At 35.2% G+C, this 22,368-nt stretch overlaps 1 protein-coding gene across 1 annotated transcript in view; it reads right to left on the reverse strand.

Moving 5' to 3' along the window:
• The window catches only part of TMTC2 (transmembrane O-mannosyltransferase targeting cadherins 2), a 407,491-nt gene that overhangs the window by 118,865 nt on the left and 266,258 nt on the right, over window positions 1-22,368 (reverse strand). Inside the window, exon 8 of the mRNA XM_007461593.1 lies at window positions 2,224-2,345. Within this exon, the coding sequence (XP_007461655.1) occupies window positions 2,224-2,345 (122 nt within the window). The remainder of the gene's footprint in view (window positions 1-2,223; window positions 2,346-22,368) is intronic.

Genomic DNA, 22,368 nt, shown 5'->3' on the forward strand with positions numbered 1-22,368 from the left:
TCCAGATAAGAATGCAACCATTTCTTGGGAGGGGAGGTGTGTGTACATGCGTTGCTGAGGGGGTATGAACTTTGTGTAGCTTGTGTTCTGCGGGTGGCAGGGGAGCGGTACTGACAATCTGAGTACTCCACTGGAAAACATTCAGTCAATCCTCTTTTCAGTCCCCTCTGCATTCCACCTTTGACTGGGCAAGCTGTTCCTGAGTCATGGAGCTCTCTCACCCAACTGCTCCACCACTGTGAGCATCCCTTCCCCACTTGGAGGTGAGTGCCTGCTGGCTAGCACTGTGCACACGGGGAGAAACTTGACTGCCGCACATGTAAGTTAGAACTGATTACCCTATTTTATACTCCTTAACTCACTCTCTTCTATGCCAGCTGCAGCCACGTCTGGAGTCTCTCCAGCTTTCTTCTCATTGTTATCCCGTTCCAAACTCCCTTTAGATGGTGGTTTACTCTGTTCTGACAAATCAGTTGTAATACCTCTTTCTACTTTCTGACTTCCAAAAATCAGCTTAAATTTCATCTTCCCTCCCATTCTGATTGTTCCTGTGAGGTTATTCCTTCTCAATAGTTTTACTGAGTAAAAGTTTATTCTGATTTACCCACATAATCACCATTTCTTTGTTCACCAGTCTTTTTGCTCCCCACTTAGTAACTCCTTCTAGATTTAACTGTGTTCTTTCAGAGGACACCTTCAGTAATGTCTTCAGCTAGAGATTTTACTGGACTGACTTTAATTTCTTGGCCTAGGAATTCCCTGATCATTCAAGTAAAGTAAATTCAAAAACCCAAAGCCTGGTAAAGGGAGGATGATAGTGACAAATTCTCTGCAAAGATTTCAGATTCCATGCTGAGATAGACAAACTTTCATGCTGTCCTCTTGTATCAGTATGTGAAATTTTTCTACATTATTCTTTCACTGAGGATATGAACTTTCCTGCTTTATTTAGGCATCTAATTTCTGGCTTTCTGTTGGTCCAAGGTTTTGTCTCTTATTCCAACAAGAAGGAAAACAAACAATAAGCTCCTTCCCATGGGTTGTTGCAACTGGTAAACTATCCCAAATCAGCTGTAGGAACAGCCTACTGTTTACTGTTCCGGTGTTTAGTTATTGCTTCATTTCCATCCCTGGGAAATTCTCTTTCTACACCTTGAGCTCAGCCATGCATTAAGAGCATATCTGTTGTAGTTCATTAGGCATATCTAGATATTTTTTAGTGGGATGTTTTCTGGTTACTTAGTCTGCCTATATAATCTCTTTAGTAACATTTTAGTGGTATCTTAGAATGGATACATAATACTTTTAAGTGTTTAGCTTATCATCTTCTGTGGGAAATAAAAATGTTATTATTTTTAAATAATTATAAGATGCTTCTACGAATTCACATAGCAATCACTTTCCTGACCATTTGCTCTACGTTTTGCTAGTGTTCATTTATTTTTAGTAATATTGGAGAGAGATTAAGGGATATAAATAAAATAACACAGATAAGAGATTCATATTAGGATTGAGGCTAGTTGTACCATTTATTAGCTGGGTGAAAAGTTACTTAAATATTTTGAACAATCCCTGATTGTATAAAATAAAAACATTAACATTGCTTTGAGGCACATAAAATTACAGTTTTTGTAAGTCACAAAGGTAGAATATCAACAATTTCTTATGCTTTGAATAATACCACTTTCACAGAAATGTGGCCAAGAGAGCTTGTCACATAGTGGGTGGCCAAATGACGGCTCCACTTCTCTTACAGAATGATTTCCAATTAGTAGGAATTCTAGGTGACAGTGATGGACACACACGCAGTTATCTTATATAATGCTGGCTTTTGGGAAAGAATCAGACTTAATTCCACATTACAGCCAATCTGGGGTTAACACTGGCTTGGAGAACATAATCGTTATACAAATATTGTTATTTTGACAAGTTCATTATATAATCACACATTTGGAGTTCTCCATTTATACATTTCAATTAAATTACATCAAGGATACATATAATATTTTATCTATGGCAAACCCCATAGCCAAAGGAATACATTTTTCTATATTTTTCTGTACAGAGTTCTAACTTAGTATTATCATCATTAAATCCTAACAATCTGGGTTAACTGGCCAGGAACCAGGGTTAACTGGCCAGGAACCAGTACCTCAAACCCTATCTGCCTCAGTCTGCACACGCAGAACCAGTTTCTAAAGGATGAGAAAGGGAGTTACTCACTGTTAGAGCAAGCAGTTTCCCATAGGTGAGATGAGCGGGGATGTGGTCGGTCTTGGATCTCAGTGATTCCATATACCAATGCTCTGCTTCAGGGAGCTTGCTTAGTCGCATGTATGCTTCACCTGGCAAGAGAATCATGAAAATCAGTATGAGGATACAGCTTTCCAAGAACATTTGCAACAGATCACATCGTCATGTTTATATTCCACACATTTTCAGATTCTGTGGCAAGTACTCTCATCCGTTACCTCATTTGATTCCCCAAAAGTCACCATCATGTCTATTTCACAGATGAGGAAACTTGTGTTTGGAGAAATTAAGTAAAATGCCTAAAAGTCAAAAATGTAGTACATGATAAAGGTTTGATTTTTTATTTTTTAACTTAGAAACATCTAACTCCCAAGAATATGTGCTTTGTCATCATTTCTTTTTTTTTTAAGGTTGGGTCTTTCTTATGTACAATCATTTGTTCTTTTTTATTCACATTCATTCATTCCTTCAGATCTTCAAGTATTTATAGAATAACTACTAACTGGAGAGTATTATGCAGGACCTAGACAACAGAAGTTCAAGGTCCTACCCTCTAAGGTTGACAACCTTGTTGAGAAAAGTAAGATTAAATGAAGGAGTTAAAAATATTTGCGTTTAAGCATTGGTGCTAGATTTTAGCTTTTTTCAGAAATTATTTGCATTTTATATTTTAATAAGTAAATAAAATTTACCAGTTTCCTTTGGAAAAATCCAGTGAATATATGACAGTTATTTAGCATGCCCATCACCATGTGCAAAGCTATTCTAAGGCCTTTCGGCCATCAGCTGTTACTTTCAAGTTACACAAACTTTGCCCACCAAATAGCATTTCACTAACAGCCAAGCAAGAGAAAAAAATTGGAAATAAAGCCAAAAGTGTATCAGTTGCCCGCTTATTATCATCCCCCTCTCTCTTCTATGCTCATAGTATGGAAGAATATTCACCTGATGGCAAAAGTATATTTTAAGATGATTTGTGTATTTAAGTTAAATATTATAGTTATAATAAACACTGTAAATGCTGAAGCTACTTAATTTCTGAGACCAGGCAACAGACTGGTGACCTGCATTATTTTTCAAGCAGACTTTTATAGCTTAACTAATCATAATTATGATGGCTTTTTCCATTGAGAGGAATAATCAGAGGCTTTTCCTAAAGGTGTTACCCACACTGGTTGTACATCTTTGCTTCAAAGGAAGAGCTAGCTTCCTTTTATTTTAATCAAATTCTTTTTGCATTAGCACAACACTGTCAATAGAAATATGTCTGATGAATTGAATTGATTTGCGTCTCCTGACCTTTTGAGTGTCCTTTGCTTGACCGGTTAGTAAAAATATTGGTGACAAATTATATGTAACATGCATAAAAATGTAGGTACCACTCACACACAGCTATGTGTTTCTAGTCCTGAGAAAAGTCACTAAACTATATTATCATAAAAATGATAGCTCGAAAAAAAATTTTTTTCTTAAAGCTTAAAATGTGTTCGCATTTAAGAAGAATTTGGTTAGATTTAATCAAATGCTCAAGGTGAGATGCAAGAAATCCTGAAGCAAAGACCAAAAACTAGAATAAAATATACAAAATATTCATAGTTGTTAGAGTGGTAGGATTAGGCATGGATTTAAAAAATTTTTACATGTTTCTGTGATAATTATATCTTTTAATTATAATAGCTCCTAATAAGTGAAACCATGTCGTACAATTTTCTTTTCGGCATGTTGAACTAATAAATATTTCCAAACAAAACAAATAGTAATTTTCCATAGGGAGAGGGAACCACTTCTTCATTCTAAAATGATACTAGATGTGATTTATAGAACAGAAAAGATGCACAATCCTGAATATTAAAGATTGTAAAGCACTTAATGATAAACCAAATCCAACTATTTATCTCTAAAAGGGATTCTAAAGCCAGAAGAAAACACATACTAATTTCAGAGTTAGAGCTGAAAGATGGGTCTGCATTACAGGTTCTGTTTGGAATTGACCTGAAATTCTACTTTGGGTCTTCAAGTGCTCATAGATCACTTTTTAGAAGTCCTACCATCACTGCATTTAATATGGCTTCTACTTTTCATTTACTAAAAATTCAACTAACTTGTAGAATAGTAACAGGTAAGCTATCTGTACAGAAAGAGAGTGCAGGAAAACCCCAATTCCAGAGAGCTTTCAAGATTCATATCTTTATATTTAAGTGTCTGATTTTTAAAAAATCATTTCAGAAAGTGCACTATTTTTTCCCAAGTCAGAAATCTATCATGATTAAAACCCATTTTGAAATGAAATATTATTAAGTTGCTAACTACTTAGGTTGAACTATTTTGTTCAGTAAGAACTCGTAAGCAACTTATTAAGTTATAAAACTTGTGAGGTGGGGAAATACCAAAGGACCACAAATAAGAAATATAATGCTATAATGCATCTTGGCAAGCATATGAAAAATGTAAATAACTAGCTTACTTAGGTACTACTCATTGCAACTTAGAAAAACTTCAGTGTAACCATTCAGTGCATCTCAGTAATAACAATGACAATAACATTCATTGAATGTTTATTACAAAATAGGGTAGCAAGCTATAGGGAACAAATGTCTGACTTACATGCAGCCACTCCTCCCATTCTATACCGTTGGGCACACAGAATGTTTTCTCACTTAGCCCCACAAGGGGCCTTAACGCATCACCCTCATTCAGCCAGTACTAACTAACTTTTCAAATTAGGTTTGTGAGATGAAGCATATTTTCAATCTCTACATTAGTTGCTTGTGTATCTCATTTTTTAAATTAAGAAACATCCTTAATTACCTGGATCTTACAGATAAGAAAACTGAAAAGCACAGTGGCTAAATCAAACACACAAAACCATAAATGTAGAAAGAGGTAAAACTGCAATTCAAACCCAGGACGACCTGACCTCAGTGCATTGCTAACCTGTTGGTAGTGAACAATCACAAATTTTCCAAGTCTCTAGCTCAGGTGAAAATTATACTCTGCCTCACGGAAAATTGTTTTCTAGCTTATGATACACTGGCCATCAAGTTCATTTCACTTTGCCTTGGGCTTCTCTATTGAATTAAAGGAATAAGGAAGAGCAATAATAATCCACGGTCGACCTTTATAAACGTTTCTGCCTCATACTTTATTCAATTATTAAGAGGGAAATATGAAGCATATAAGATGTACTTTAGTCCTAAGGTTAACCTTAACACAAAACAGCCCATAAAAGTGGTAATAAAATCAAGATGCAAAGCCTAAAATGCAAGAAAATGATCATGGATGAATTTAAATGTGTTTAAAAGGCAACTCAATAAAGATTCAGGCAACAAACAATACAGGTCCAAGTACTTGCTATATCCCTGGCACTGCCAAGGTAGGAGCCTCATTTTTCTCATTTCTAATTCATACAAGGGGTTAGAACACTCATTTGTGAATGTGGAGGAAGGTACAGGAATAATAAGTGACTTGAACAGTTAATAATCCTATCTTAAAAGGTGTGAATGCCTCGAAAGCCCATACTTTTTGCCAATGCATCAAGCTACCTACTATATAAAGTTGATTACTTATTGAATACCTACTAAAGTATTATATATATATATATATATATATATATATATATATATGTTTTTTTTTTTTTTAGGGAACCCAATCACTTCTGGAGTAAATCAGGTACAAATTAGAATTTCTTTTCTCCTTACTAATGGCTTATTGATTTGTGGTGTATTTATTTATTTATTTATTTATTTGATTTTTTTCTATCCCAGGTTTCTTTTTTTTTTAAAATTGGGGTATAGTTACAATGTTGTGTTAGTTTCTGGTGTCAACGAAGTGAATCAGTATATGTATACATATATCCCCTCTTTCTTAGGCCTCGATCCCACTCCCCCCCCATTATCTTTATACTTTTTACATTATTCCTACACTCTAATTAGTATTGGTCTCATCTTACAAACAAAGTGACTATGGGTTCTTGAGCTTAACCAACTTGCTCAGTGTTCAAAAACAAGCAAATGACAGGTTCAGGATTCAGATTGGATTCTCTCTTTTTCTTTCTACTATTCCACTCTGTCCAAATTATTTTTATAAAAAAATAATTAGAGAAGGGATAAAATAACTGCAAAAAGTGCCATCAGTGGATTCAGTTAGGAGAGAGTGGTATACATGTAATCCTTCAAGCTTGATTAAAATATTAAAATCATAAAAATTCCATAAAGGAAATGGCCACAGGAAAAGAAAGTTCAGTAAATTCAATAAGAAAGGGAATGAAGATACTTGATCGGGAATGGGGTGGAGGGAGGAGGGTTAAGTCATCTTCTCTGGTACTATAATTCTTCTTAACTTAACAATAATAGAAAAAAAATATTTATACTACCCAGGAGGAAAGAAGCAATGATGACTATTTTTCTTTCTCATCCTACATACACACACACAAAAATGACATAATAGAGGTACTTTCGTAAGAATTCAAAGATCTGCAGTGTGATGATGTAGTGATCAGGTTCATCACCCAGATTTATTTCCAATTCACTGACAGACAAAAGGGATTTCGATGTCTCCAGGCTGGCTTCAGGCAGATATAAACCAGTTTCACATGCAGAACAAATAATGTCACTCTTCCTCCCTAAAAAGCTCTGAATCTAAATAATCCAGGCAAAGACTAACTCCTTAAAGGAAAGGAAGCTGGATTATTGATGATGTAAGAGTCCAGATCTCACTAATTTTCATGTTTCAAGTTACTGGACAGCTCCAGCTACCAGATAAAGAATAGAGCATGTAGGGGTACATACTACCCCTATCAGCTAGTGTTACCTTTTGTTTCTTCTGCCCTTCCTCAAGAGAATATATTTCTATGTTAAGATTCAGTTTAGATTCCCTATTTTTTTTTTTCAGCTTCATTTAGATATAAGTGGCATACAGCACTGTAAAAGTTTAAGGTGCACAGCATTATTACTTGACATATATATTGTGAAATGATTACCACAGTAAGGTTAGTTAATACCCCTCATGTCATATGGATAAAAAATAATGCTTTTTTCCCTGTTATGAGAACTTTGAGGATGTTCTCCCTAAGCAAATACATCATATAGCAGTGTAAACTACAGTCATCATGTTGTACATTACATACCTAGTACCTCTTTGTCTTATAACTGGAAGTTTGTATCTTTTGACCACCTTATGCAATTCCTCCACCCTCCAAATTCCCTATTTTTAAAAAAATTTTAAAATTTAATTTAATTTTTTTTTTGCAGTACGCGGGCCTCTCGTTGTTGTGGCCTCTCCCATTGCGGAGCACAGGCTCCGGACGCGCAGGCTCAGCGGCCATGGCTCACGGGCCCAGCTGCTCCGTGGCATGTGGGATCTTCCCGGACCGGGGCATGAACCCGTGTCCCCTGCATCGGCAGGCATACTCTCAACCACTGTGCCACCAGGGAAGCCCTAATTTTTATTTTATATTGGAGTATAGTTGATTAACAATGTTGTGTTAGTTTCAGATGTACAGCAAAGTGATTCAGTTATACACATACATGTATCTATTCTTTTTCGAATTATTTTCCCATTTAGGTTATTACAGAATATTGAGCAGGGTTCCCTGTGCTATACAGTAGGTCCTTGTTGGTTACCTATTTTAAATAAAGCAATGTGTACATGTCAATCCCAAACTCCCAATCTATCCCTCCTCCCCAACTTAAAATTTTTTTGACCACATGTACCAACAGTAATCACTCCTTTCTCAATTCTTACAGTAATTGTTAAATCTCTTTTTAAAAATTCTTAAATAGGGACTTCCCTGGTGGTCCAGTGGTTAAGACTCCATGCTCCCAATGCAGGGGGCACAGGTTTGATCCCTGGTCAGGGAACTAAGATCCCGCATGCCACATGGCTCAGGCCAAAAAAAAAAAAATCTTAAATACATATCTTGCGTATCAATTTAGGTTAGCCAACATGGATAATGCATATGATGGTAAACCTAAAGGCTAATGAGGTATCATTCATTCCTGCCTCCATGGTACTTACAATCTTCTGAGAGAAATATATTTATCAGTATTTTCCAAAGTTTGATTTTTAGGTGCACATGAAACACAAAAAAAATTTTTTAACTTAGTACTTATAAATTACATTTAATCTGTGATTAAAAATGTGATTTCATAAATATGTTTTAGAATGAAGAAAATTATCAAGTAGATAATAAAACAGATGGTAAGTGGTTATGAGCAAAATCACAGTGAACAATGGAACATGAGTGCAAAAGGTGTGAACAACACTGAATTGCATGTGTCTAGCTACAAGTTGAGAAGTTCTAAAAGTTTTAGAAGAATGTTTGTAAAATACAGTGACACCAGCACACTGGGGAGAAATGCTACCTTTGTAAAAGGGCTCATGTAGGTCATAGCGTTTTTCTGGCCTGTAAAGAACAGGAGTATTCAGAAAATAGTCCTACATGATTTCTAGAAGGCTTTCTGCTGCTGATATGGTGAAAGTATCTGATTGTCAATATTGCAAGTGTTTTAGGATACTTTGCCTGAAGGTCAGGCATTCTATGGTAATCTGTCTAATTTCTAAGCTCTCCCAGCTTAAGGATTTGGCTGGTCACTAACGTAATCATTCCATTTTTAAGAAATGCTTCTATTCCATTTAAGATATCAGGTTTATTTTGTTTCCTTTATTTTGGCTGCATTGGGTCTTCATTGCTGTGTGCGGGCTTTCTCTAGTTGCGGTGAGTGGGGTCTACTCTTTGTTGTGGTGCGCGGTCTTCTCATTGTGGTGGCTTCTCTTGTTGCAGAGCACGGGCTCTAGGCGCGCGGGCTTCAGTAGTTGTGGTGCACAGGTTGAGCTGCTCCGCGGCATGTGGGATCTTCCTGGACCAGGGCTTGAAGCCATGTCCCCTGCATTGGCAGGCGGATTCTTAACCAATGCGCCACCAGGGAAGTCTTATATTGATGGTTTTTATAAGTCGTGTTTTTCTGTGCTGGTCATTTTTCTTTTAATGAGCACTTTACCCATCTTCAAGTTTATGATTTTTTTTTATATGTTACTTTTAATTCTTTCCTTAGGAACTAATTTTGCCACATAATTTTAAAATGAAATAAACACATTTTAATTAATTGATTGATTAACTTGGTTTGTCCACCTACCTGTTGAAATTATTTATAATTATGATGTAGCACAGAATTATGAATTACATACCAAAAGAGTAATTAGATGTCTGGGTTTCTAATTCTTACTTTTCCATTAAAACTTTGTATGGTTATAGACAAACAGGTTATTTGACAAGACCTTTGTTTATCATCCACAAAATGAGGGGCTAAAACTAAATAACTCCTTAATCCCCTAAATTATATAATCATTTGTAGATTCATCACTGTCCAGGAATTTACATAGTCATTTCATAAATCAGTGACAATATCCTAGTTTAAAAAGGAACTGTCATATTCATGGATTTTCTAGATGATCTACTCAAGATTGACTAGCCCAAGTCCTGATTAATCTTTAAAATTTTTTTTAATATTTATATTTATTATCTAATTACTAACATTATATCTACTATGTAGAAAATTTGAAAGATGATAATTTTATTAAATCAGATGAATCCCATCACTCAGTGATTGGTAAAATTTTGGTGTTTTTCCAGAATTTATTTTATATTTTGAAAAAAATCAATTATAAGTAAAATATTTTGCTAGTTTTAAATATTTAGGTTCCTTCTAGCATCTTAAAACTATATTAAAAAATATGATAAATTTTCCAAAATTATATTTTCTCATTCAAGATCAATTTTTTTGTGTATTCAAATTCCCCTCCCAATTTTTTCACAGGTACTACACCTACTTCAGCAATTATCATCCTTCTTTGTAATTACCTTTTTAAAAAAATTTTTGTCTTATTATCTTAGAATACGTATATAGCAGTAGAATTCTTAAACTAATGAAAATGTATATATTTTCACAAATTTTTTAAATAAAATTTTAACCAGCAATTTTTTAAAATTGTGGGTCACTGTTTAATGCTTTTAAACCATTTTTTAAACCATTTTTAAATTAAAACATTTATCTTTTCCCTATAATAGGCAAAAGATGGTAATAGCTTTTCATTTCAGACTATTTTAATTTTTACGTATGCAAATCAAGTTGACTTTTCCTTTGTAATCACTATTTTGCACAAAATTATTCTCCATTATAGGGACATATATTCTCTTCTACTTATATAGTTTTGTTATTAAAATTAGCTACTTATTCCACATGAAATACATTTTACCATATGGTGTGAGGCAGATATCTAATTTTATTTTTTCCAAACATTTAATCAATTCTCCCAGATCAGCTTTTATAAAAACTCCCTTCCCTCAATCATATTTAATTCCACATCTATTATCTATAAAGATTTAGTTAATTTTGATCTGTTTCTAGGGTCTCCATTCTGTCCTACTAGTCAGATTTTCTGTTTTTATGCCAGGACAGCACTGCTCTAATTACTGTAGCTTCTATTGATACTAATATTTTAATATCAAGTAGAGCAAGTCTCACCCATTATTCTTCTCTAAACCTTCTTGGTTCTATTTTCCTGTTAAGTCTACCAGATAAACTTTAGAATCCTTTTGTCAAATTTTTGATAAATTTATGAATGTTTATTGCTACTGAATTATATATAATCCAGGGATCAATTAAAGATGGCAGTTTTTACAAAACTGACTTTTCCTATTTAAGAGTATACCCAATTCTTCATTTATTCCAACTCCTGTCTGTCCCCCATCTTTTTAATGTATCTATAGGACTTACCTCACCAATTATAATCTTCCTGATCTTAAATTAGACTATGAGATGTGTAGAGCCAGAGAGAAAACACTTCATCTCTTTATCTGTCCTCCAACCTAAGTTCAGAAGTGGCTCCACAGAGTCTTGATAAATATCTGAGAAATAATTGATCACATTATGTATCAACTTGAATTTAGATGTTACATTTTTGCCTAGTATGTCACCGAAGAAAAATTTCCAAGTAACTTCTTTTTCTAGAATCTATAGGTTGGACAGAACCACATGACATCAGGAGCCTATTATGTCAAGAGTTTAATTTGCTGTGATTTTAGTTCTCACTTTTTACCTCACGGTATTAGCATTAACATAGAAACATTAGGGAGTCTGGCCTTTATTTATTTATGTCATAAACTTGCTGTACCTATTGGCTGTCAAATTTTGTGAATCTTTTATATTTCCATCCTAATATTTTCCTCAGCTGTATGGTATCATAAAGATGACAGAGTCCAGTTACCTTAGCTATATTAGTCCTGATTGGAAATCCTTAAGAGGTAGTGAACAGAGCAGGCAAAGACAAAGATAAAAATTTAAATGATTACAGAAATTAGGAAGGCTACTTAGTTATCTGACAACAGACTTTAACAATTATAACTTCTTCCTTTGGGGCGGAGTGATTGGAAGTAAACGAAATATAATCCAAGTCTTAAACTGAGGGTAATGAAAAGGTTCAATACGTAATTCTTTAGCAAGTCCTTACAGCACCAAACTTAAGGGGAAACCCTTGAAGCCAGAAAGGGTAGTTTTAAAGCAAAGAGAGGAAATGCAGGGGAAAAAAAATGAAAATGTGTTTCATTAAGTAAAAACACAAATCATGAAGAAAGAGGTTAAACTTCAGTGAAAGTTAAGGTTCCTAAACTTATTCACTTTGTTATAAAGCAGAAACTAACACACCATTGTAAAGCAATTATACTCCAATAAAGATGTAAAAAAATAATAATAATAAATAAATAAAATAAAAAGGTTCCTAATACCTAGTGTTATATACTGGAAACATCTGATGTACCATCAAAATTTAACTTGGAAAATAGCCAGGAGCCTATGTCACTATGTCTCTTTTTGCAACTGGGGATCCTGAAGTTCTCTAGGCTAATCAATTTCCTTTATGTTTTCAAGGAAATAAATCACTAAGAGCAATCAATCAACAAATGTTGGAGACAATCCCATAAAATGTTCAGATTTTCCAAAAAAAGAGAAAGTGAGACTGTGTGTGTGTGTGTGTGTGTGTGTGTGTGTGTGTGTGTGTCTGTGTGTCCCTGTGCATGCTGGAGGTGATGATCCGCTCCCAAAAAATATAGTACTGTCGTCAAGAGAATTACAATGCAATAAAATAAAACAGCTTAATACAACTGAAATATTTAGGGAATACTAAAAATATATGCAAGGAATTTCTAAATTGTGCTTAGAAAAACCCAAAGCTTACACCAGAAGAAAGAAAAAAGAAAGAGTAAATGTTATACTAGCTTGGAAAGAATTAATGAAAATAATAGTATTCAGAGAAATAGGATATAAATATTTACAGGAAGACATCAGAAGAGAATAATAAAAGCATTTTCTGTTTTATACACATCTTCTTAGGATTACATTTCATATGTATTCCTGGATCAAGCAATATGTCTCTATAATATGTAATGAATAATTTATTTTATACTATAAATTTTTATATTAATGTTAATTACTAAGATATATCAAAAATTTTTAAATTCATTCTATTTTTAATGAATACTTAAAAATAAGATTCTACAACAGCTCACAGAACCCCATACTCATAATTTACGTGTTGGCAAAAAAAAGACTTGTAATCTGGAACAAAACTTTGCATGTTCTATTTTAATGCTTTATTCAATTCGAATATGACAATAGCTTCACTCAGTGTAAACAGTTCATGGGGGAGTTAAATAAGATTTTCATGTAGGAAACAACTTTTCCCTACCTATTAGGAAAAGCCGATATAAATACACACAGAGCAAAGTTTTACAATTAGTACTGTATTTAATTTTTAACTTCATTTGTATTACTGGCCTATTCTAAATATGTGCAACAATTTATCGTTTTCTTGACATTGATTTTCAAGATTGTATCCTTCATACAAGATTTTCTTCTTCCTCACGATTATGTCCATTTCATCTCAATGTCATCAAAATTGGCATCTTTTAAGAATGTCAGAATTCGAAATTTAGTTAATTTTCCAAGTATAACATAGCATCACTTTAATTTTCTGAGAACAATCCAACCCATATTTATTACTGAGTAAAAGATTCACTCCGTGGATAGTGCCCAATAAGAGAGTAAAATATACATTTTTTTCTTCTCATTTAGTTCTATTGAAGCCTCAGAAAACATTTTTCAAGCAGAACATATTGAAATTATTTGGGAATCAGAGAATAAGGATATAATTAGGTATTAATTTGAATATATTCATTTCCTTATAACTCAATTTAAAAATACAGTTTTTAAGTCTCAGTCTTTTCCTTTACCACTAAACTGGCAAAAGTATGAATTAATGTAACAGGTGGGCTCATGTGGTTTTAATAGCAGTGAAATATAATCAACTGTCTCATATCGCATTTCCAGGAAAGCAAGCAACATCTAGACCTAAGCATGATCCTTAGGCAATCCCAGCACTGGCATGAAAATGTTCAAATTCCCCATAGGGACCATATATCTTCTGGTCCTGGGTTTAATTGAAACTTTAAACAAAATATATTACCTATTTAATGCAGCTGAACTGGAGGCTGGCCTTTGTAGTGTATAGACTAATGCCTAGCAAATTAATGTCTGTAACCATAGTACATAATGTAGAATTTATATCAAGCGTGAATGGTAAAAAGAAAAAAAAATAAACCACTACAGTTTTATAATGAGAAATGAACTTTTAGGAGCAAATTGTGTACATACATTTCATATATTTATTCTTTTTGATATACAGCCCAAAGCTCATATTTCCTTATCTTACTGGCTCCATATCTTACAAAATGAATTTCTAAAATCTCCTGGCCCTGGTCTTATTCTTTCTCCTGGTCTTGTCCTTTCTGACGAATGAAAAATGAAAATGCAATGAAAAGATTTATCTTAAAAATTAGAAGTTAATATTCTTGTAGAGGTACACAGATCAATGGCTAATCCAGTTATACAGTTGTATCACATTCGAAGGGTTGACGCACAGATTTTCAAGAGTGCCAATGGAAGCAATCAGATTTTCAAGAGTGCCAATGGAAGCAATCACCAGAACTCAAAACAGGGGAAGCAGGTGGTATAAAAAGCTTAACATTACTGGAGTGTTAATGCTTCCACACTTGAAAGATGTGAAGTTCAAATCTCACACAGTTAAAAACCATTTCTTTCACAGTCAGCATGCTAAATGCCTTGAGCAATCCACTTTAGAACCACCAGTCATAGAAGAAAACATTAAGCATGTGAACTGACCTATCAAAAATTTACTCTGTATTTCTATTCTAAATATATTCTGGAACAAAGTGAGGTCAACACATAAACACACACGCAAATGTGCACACTAGAAAAATCCAACAAAAAGAAATTATGCACTAAAAAACCAACCACACAGAGGCTGAGAGAAAAACAGACTTCTCTGACAGCCAACCTACTAAACTGAATTCTGCATAGAGTATACATCCTTCACGAAGAGTTAGGATAAATTTACAAGTGAGAATTTTTGTGTTTTGTTGTCAGGAGGTACATTTGACATCTTCTTTGTCAGTTCTTAGCTAAATGAGAGTAAGGAATCTAAAGGTCCCTGGTAGCCATTTATGACAAAGCTTCTTCATTCCACAAGTTTCTTTCTCAAAAACACAAATTCTAAAATTTGGACAAGCTCTTTACTCCCAAAATTGTTATAATAAATTCACTGTGTCTCCTATTTATTGGTTCTTTCACCGTTCTCTCTAACTAGCTCAATGAAATTGGGGAAATCTCTCATAATTGAAGAGCCGTTTTCACGAAACTGAAGTCAAAAGATTCCTTCTTTTTTATGAGAGAATGTGAGGAAAAAGCATCCTGTCAATTTTTTTTTTTTTTTTTTGCGGTACGCGGGCCTCTCACTGCTGTGGCCTCTCCCGTTGCGGAGCACAGGCTCCGGATGTGCAGGCTCAGCCGCCACGGCTCACGGGCCCAGCCGCTCCGCGGCACGTGGGATCTTTCCAGACCGGGGCACGAACCCGTGTCCCCTGCGTCGGCAGGCGGACTCCCAACCACTGCGCCACCAAGGGAAACCCTCATCCTGTCAATTTTAAACCTATGTAAGTAAAAGACTTGTTAGTGGCAGGCTGATGGAGGAAAATATATTTTCTAATACTGAGCTAGGATTTCATAAGTAACAGGGATGTGTATAAAAGAAGATGTAGGAATTATCAGAAATAAGAGAATCGAAATAGTAAGATCAAAATAAAGGCAAATGAGGTAATAAATAGCAATGATCATTATCATGGAATTCCCCTGAAGAAGGTAACCTCTCCGTAAGATAAAAGCATGTTACCCATAGACACATATTTTTTAAAGAACAAGGATATATAAATATACATGCAAATTGTGACACTAGTGTCAAATCAAAAAAAAAAAAAAGCTTGAGATTTTTGTTCGTTTTGTTTGTTTTGGTTTGTTTGGTCCAGTCAACATAGTAGGCCTACATAGTTATAAACAAAATATTCTCAAGGCTAGAGTAATACAATTATCCATTTCATTTATAGGCATTTACTTATTAAGGAAAGATACTAAAGAGCACTAGACCAACTGTGAAATCACTCACAAAGTTCTATGAGAGCAGAAACCATATGGACTATTTCCATTTCGTCCTACCACCACTATACGCCACCCCCAACTCAGGACCTGTGACTTAAAGATTTTTTTTTTTTGCACACAGAGGTTATTCTAAACATAGTGATTGCAGACTGCAACACCAAGGCTGTAACTCTAGATTCTTACTCCATGAATACATCGTGGCTTTTTGTTCTCAAGATATATTACCAAGATGAAATGGCCTAAATTGCTTATATATTATAATTAAACCCAACAATCACTTTGCATTGAGAAAGCCAAGTAATTTTATATTAAATAGTAAATAGGCTTAAAATGACCTTTGGGATTGGAAGGGCTCAAACTGATAAAATTGAAAGCTACAGCCTATTTCAGTTTCACATAATCTCTTAGGATTATTCAAAAGCAATGCTTAAGTATACATAGTAAGGGAAATAAACAATTACAGAGAAAGAAGAGAAAAAATGAGGGTGGTTAAATATTAACCTACATTAAAAGAATTTTAATATCCTGTATTTCATGCATCTGTAATGAAACCACAATTTTGTAGGTGTTTCATTCTTTTAAGATGAAAAGGTTTTTAATATATATTTGGACAAGGAATGATATCTATATCCATATATCTATATATCTATATCTACATATAGATATATATGCTGGTTTTTAAATGGGTAAAGATAAGCTATATTGACAGTGAAGAATGTGCCAGTTTTGGCAATACAGAAGGACTGAATACAAAAAGCATTTAAATTTAAATCAGTAACCTACACTTCTGGTTCTAACACAAGCTGTGTAATCCTAAACAGATCAACCTAACTCTTTGTAGGTCCTTTTCTTCTCCTGTGTTTCCCACTTAGTAAAGTTCCTTCAGCATTTGTTGTAGAGCTGGTTTGGTGGTGCTGAATTCTCTTAGCTTTTGCTTGTCTGTAAAGCTTTTGATTTCTCCATTGAATCTGAATGAGATCCTTGCCGGTAGAGTAATCTTGGTTGTAGGTTCTTCCCTTTCATCACTTTAAGTATATCATGCCACTCCCTTCTGGCTTGTAGAGTTTCTGCTGAGAAATCAGCTGTTAACCTTATGGGAGTTCCCTTGTATGTTATTTGTCATTTTTCCCTTGCTGCTTTCAAGAATTTTTCTTTGTCTTTAATTTTTGCCAATTCGACTGCTGTGTGTCTCGGCGTGTTTCTCCTTGGGTTTATCCTGTATGGGACTCGCTGAGCTTCCTGGACTTGGGTGGCTATTTCCTTTCCCATGTTAGGGAAGTTTTCGACTATAATCTCTTCAAATATTTTCTCGGGTCCTTTCTCTCTCTCTTCTACTTCTGGGACCTCTATAATGCAAATGTTGTTGCGTTTAATGTTGTCCCAGAGGTCTCTTAGGCTGTCTTCATTTCTTTTCATTCTTTTTTCTTTATTCTGTTCCACAGCAGTGAATTCCACCATTCTGTCTTCCAGGTTACGTATCCGTTCTTCTGCCTCCGTTATTCTGCTATTGATTCCTTCTAGTGTAGTTTTCATTTCAGTTATTGTATTGTTTATCTGTTTGTTTGTTCTTTAATTCTTCTAGGTCTTTGTTAAACGTTTCTTGCATCTTCTTGATCTTTGCCTCCACTGTTTTTCCGAGGTCCTGGATCATCTTCACTATCATTATTCTGAATTCTTTTTCTGGAAGGTTGCCTATCTCCACTTCATTTAGTTGTTTTTCTGGGGTTTTATCTTGTTCCTTCATCTGATACATAGCCCTCTGCCTTTTCATCTTGTCTGTCTTTCTGTGAATGTGGTTTTTGTTCCACAGGCTGCAGGACTGTAGTTCTTGCTTCTGCTGCCTGTCCTCTGGTGGATGAGGCTATCTAAGAGGCTTGTGAAGGTTTCCTGATGGGAAGGACTGGTGGTGGGCAGAGCTGGGTGTTGCTCTGGTGGGCAGAGCTCAGTAAGACTTTAATCCACTTGACTGCTGAAGGGTGGGGCTGGGTTCCCTCCCTGTTGGTTGTTTGGCCTGAGGCAACCCAACACTGGAGCCTACCTGGGCTCTCTGGTGGGGTTAATGGCAGACTCTGGGAGGGCTCACGCCAAGGAGTACTTCCCAGAACTTCTGCTGCCAGTGTCCTTGTCCCCACGGTGAGCCACAGCCACACCCTGCCTCTGCAGGAGACTCTCCAACACTAGCAGGTAGGTCTGGTTGAGTCTCCTAAGGGGTCACTGCTCCTTCCCCTGGGTCGCAATGCACACATTACTTTGTGTGTGCCCTCCAAGAGTGGAGTCTCTGTTTCCCCCAGTCCTGTTAAAGTCCTGCAATCAAATCCCACTAGCCTTCAAAGTCTGATTCTCTAGGAATTCCTCCTCCCATTGACGGACCCCCAGGTTGGGAAGCCTGACGTGGGGCTCAGAATCTTCACTCCAGTGGGTGGACTACTGTGGTATAAGTGTTCTCCAGTCTGTGAGTCACCCACCCAGCAGTTATGGGATTTGATTTTACTGTGATTGCACCCCTCCTACCATCTCATTGTGGCTTCTCCTTTGTCTTTGGATGTGGGGTATCTTTTTTGGTGAGTTCCAGTGTCTTCCTGTCGATGACTGTCCACCAGCTAATTGTGATTCTGGTGTTCTCACAAGAGGGAATGAAAGCACGTCCTTCTACTCCGCCATCTTGGTTCAGGCTCAGATCAACCTAACTCTTTGAGTGTTAATTTCTAGCTTGTAAAATAAAAGATTATGTTAGGAGGATTTTAAAGATATGAATCTTCCGTCTCTAACATTCTATGATTCTAAAAGTCACTTACAATTTGAGAAGAAAAGAGGAGAAACTGAGATTCAATAAAGGCCTACAATAGGTGTCAGAATAAAGAATAATTTTGACGAAGTCTAGGGGGAAAATATGTCATGACAGGAAAAGGAGAAGAAACTCTAACCTAAATATGACAATTTCAATTTAAAGGGAATACTCTATTAATGGAATTAAATTAATTGGGCATTAACTAAGTATGCTGTTTCACTTTTGGTTAATGCAGTTAATGATAAAAGATGGATTTTGACCGTGGTTGTTGAGAGATAAGGGGAAATGGACTTCGAGAGAAAACGCAGCAATTCTAGACAGGACAGAACTAAACAGAATTCCCGTTGGTGACTCCAAGGCCATCAGTACGTCAAAACTGTATCTATAGAGAAATCAGACTTATATTGGTAAATACAGAAAGAACTGCCAGAGAGAATACAAGGAGTGACTTCTGCAGTTTAAAGCCTACAGAAAGGATAATGATTGCAACAGAAGGTAAATGTTATGAAACACTTACTAGGTTGGGCATTTGGTCCAATATGCTTTACCTTCATTATCTCAATCAATCCTCAAACTGACACTACCATTACAAGCACATTATGGATGGGGAAACTGAGGCTTCAGTTAAGTAATTTGCCCAACGACACTCAGCTGTTAAGTGTCAGAGCCATAATCTGAACCTGGGCTATCTGACTTCAGACTATACTGAATCTCCACTGAATCCAACCCATTCTCTCAAGCGGAAACTGAGGTCCACAACTGGCTAGGAGCAATTTTAACAGTTATTGTGTGATTTGGCCTCTTAACATTTCATGTATTTTCATACCTTACTAAATATAACTGCCACCGAGGTGAAACTTTAATTTTTGTTTATAAAAATGATATATAGTGTCTTTTAAAATATGATTTGTACATGCACGTAGATTCACTTAATTTTGGATGGGATGATACTCCTCATTTATTGGTACTCAATCACCTTGATCCTATGAAATCAAAGAGAATAATGAGAATGTATTTTTAAATAGACTTTTAAGTTTAGTTATAAATTATCACAATAAAAACTAAGTCTTATGATAAAATATAGAAAAATTTAAGTTGGGAAGCAAGTAATAATCGATAATCAAACTTGTTATTTTCTATTAATACACAAATGCGAAAAATAGGCTCATTCGATGTTCAGGGTAAGTCAACTACTGGCATGCAGCATAGAGTGATATGTTTTTCATAAGATGTTCAAGGGAAGGGAAAATGCAAAGGGCTGGCGTGTTGAGTTTTTTTGTTTGTTTGTTTTGTTTTTTTAAGCAGCTGCAATGAATTGAGTTATTAAAGTAATAATAACATTCAAATATAATTATATTTTTTCATACATATTCCTTTATGTCTCCTAACCTCCAAATAAAAGAAAATAAATAATGTTTGCATATATACATGCAAGTGCTTGGGGGTAGTGGTCTTGAAGGGGTAAATGAATGAGCCGTGAGAAAAATGAATACTTGCAGGCTAAATCTAGACAGACGTTATAATCCATCACTGATTCCTAAAGGGCACCAATAATATGCAAATGTGAGAATTAGAAAACACATTCAAGGCTGTTGATAAACTTGATAGGATAATCAGCACATGTTGACAGACTAATGAAAATGATGAACTGATAGGGCAGCTTATCTCCTGGGCCATTTTTTTTTTCTTGTCAAATGGAGGCTAATCAAAATGTATTAGGAGTTAAAGCCAACACTCAGAGGATTTCACCCATTTGATTAGGAGGTGAACTCATTCTTGGAGAAAATTACAGTTTCGTGAACAACTGAAACTACAAAACCTAGTCAGCTGACAGACCGTCACATAAAATTAAACAGAAGGCAGCCACTATAATTATGGCAGAAATCTGGAATTATAAATTATATTGGGATTCTCCCCTTGCAAATTGTTAGAGGGCTTTGCAGAGTCTGGGCAAAGCGGCTCCCTCCTTCTATAATGGAAAATAAGACAAAGGACTAAGCAATTACCCCAGGGATACACTTATCTTTTGCTGCCCGTGTGTGCTCAGCATCTGTGTAACCACATGAGACACAGATCTCAAGGTACCAGCTGAATTTTCAATCAAATGTATTTACTTAAAATAATTGAATGAATTTTCTCAAATCATTAACTATAGTGAATACCACACTTCCTATTAACAATAAAGATGCCATACACAGTCTTCTGCCATGGATCTGAGTCCTTTCCTAATTTAAAGAAAGATATCTTCTCTGATAATTGAGGAAAATTGGGAAAAAGTCCTTCCCAAGCATTAGCGTTAAAAATAAAATTATAAACTAAAACCACTGTGCCTCCTCAGACAAAACTAGAGAACACAGTTCTTTCAATATTCATTTTGAAATGAATAACCATCCAGCACTAACACAGAAAGTTAATTCAACTGATAAATCTACATACTCTAGGTACACACTTTATGGACATGTACATTTCACCTGAGTGGACAGATTGATGGTAAAATGTTAGTAAAAGGCGCGGTTTTAATTCATAAGTGGGTGAAGACAAAAGTACATTTAAGGAAGTTAGATTTTACCTTTCAGTAATTATACCAAAGAGAAAAAGAAATAGCAACTAAAACTACTCCAGTGTCCTCTTTAACACGAGCATTAAATCACCCTACTGCTGTCCAGGCTAAATGTCAGGATTCCCAGAGACAAGGAATGAATATAGAAACCTCTCCCAAATCTTTTTTTTTTTTTTCTATTTACTGACCTGTGCCTTGTTCTAGCTCTAAACTATTTCTGAATTTTCTGTTATTTAAAAACAAAGTAGAAGTGAGTGTCCTTGCCAGGCATATATTTTCTAGTTTGGGAGGACTTGGGATTTTATATGTGTACTCAGAGCCATACAGCTACTATCAAATGTCTCAAATCACAGAATATAAAAGCATAAAATAATCCTAGCGATCATGTAGTCACATTTAGTTTATATGCATGAGGAAGGCCTAGAAATACTAAGCAAGTTAACCAAGTTTAATGAAAAAGGAAAATCTGAGTTTGCGATTTGTTGTTCGGAGAAAAAGAAATATTTGATTTGAGGACAAAAGTAACCCCTTATCTGGAAACAGCAGAGCTAATCAATCAGCAGAACATCTTAAACTTTAGGAATTCTTTTCAAGAATCATACTAAATAGGCAATTTTCAGGTGTGTCCACCATCAAATAGCTGTGGTAACAATTTCCTATAAGGTTGCCATGGATCAATTGCAGGTAATAGGCAGATTATTTTACTAGGAATTCTAGTTCTTGACCTCTTGTACCTAGAAAAATCAATGCCCTAGAGTACATACTTTCTGATTAATAAGAAAATTAAGCTAATTATTCAATGTAGAAAAAGGAATAATTGTAGTAGGATATTTACACTTGTCACAGTATTGTTTTTACTCTAAAATAATACCCTGAAAAAAACCTCTTGAGATCCAAGCCTTTATCAGTGAAAACCATACAAGTTGGCTCAGTTGCTCACATTTTTTAATAAGCATCAAAACCATGAATCTCTACATCATAGCAATGTTTCTTTTTGAGGAGGATATTATGACTAAGAAAATAACACGATCAAAAATGATCACAAATTTGATAAATTCATTAAAATGTACATGTACTTTATTCATCATTTTCAATCTCTAGGGTCTAGCTAACACTCAATACCCACTTCAGTTTTTGAGCCCCTTTTGAACAACTCTGGGATCCAGCCAATTGTTGAAAATCACTATGTTAACATATTTATTTCT

This window comes from Lipotes vexillifer, unplaced genomic scaffold, assembly GCF_000442215.2.
Source record: "Lipotes vexillifer unplaced genomic scaffold, Lipotes_vexillifer_v1.1 scaffold1781, whole genome shotgun sequence".
NCBI lineage: Eukaryota > Metazoa > Chordata > Mammalia > Artiodactyla > Lipotidae > Lipotes > Lipotes vexillifer.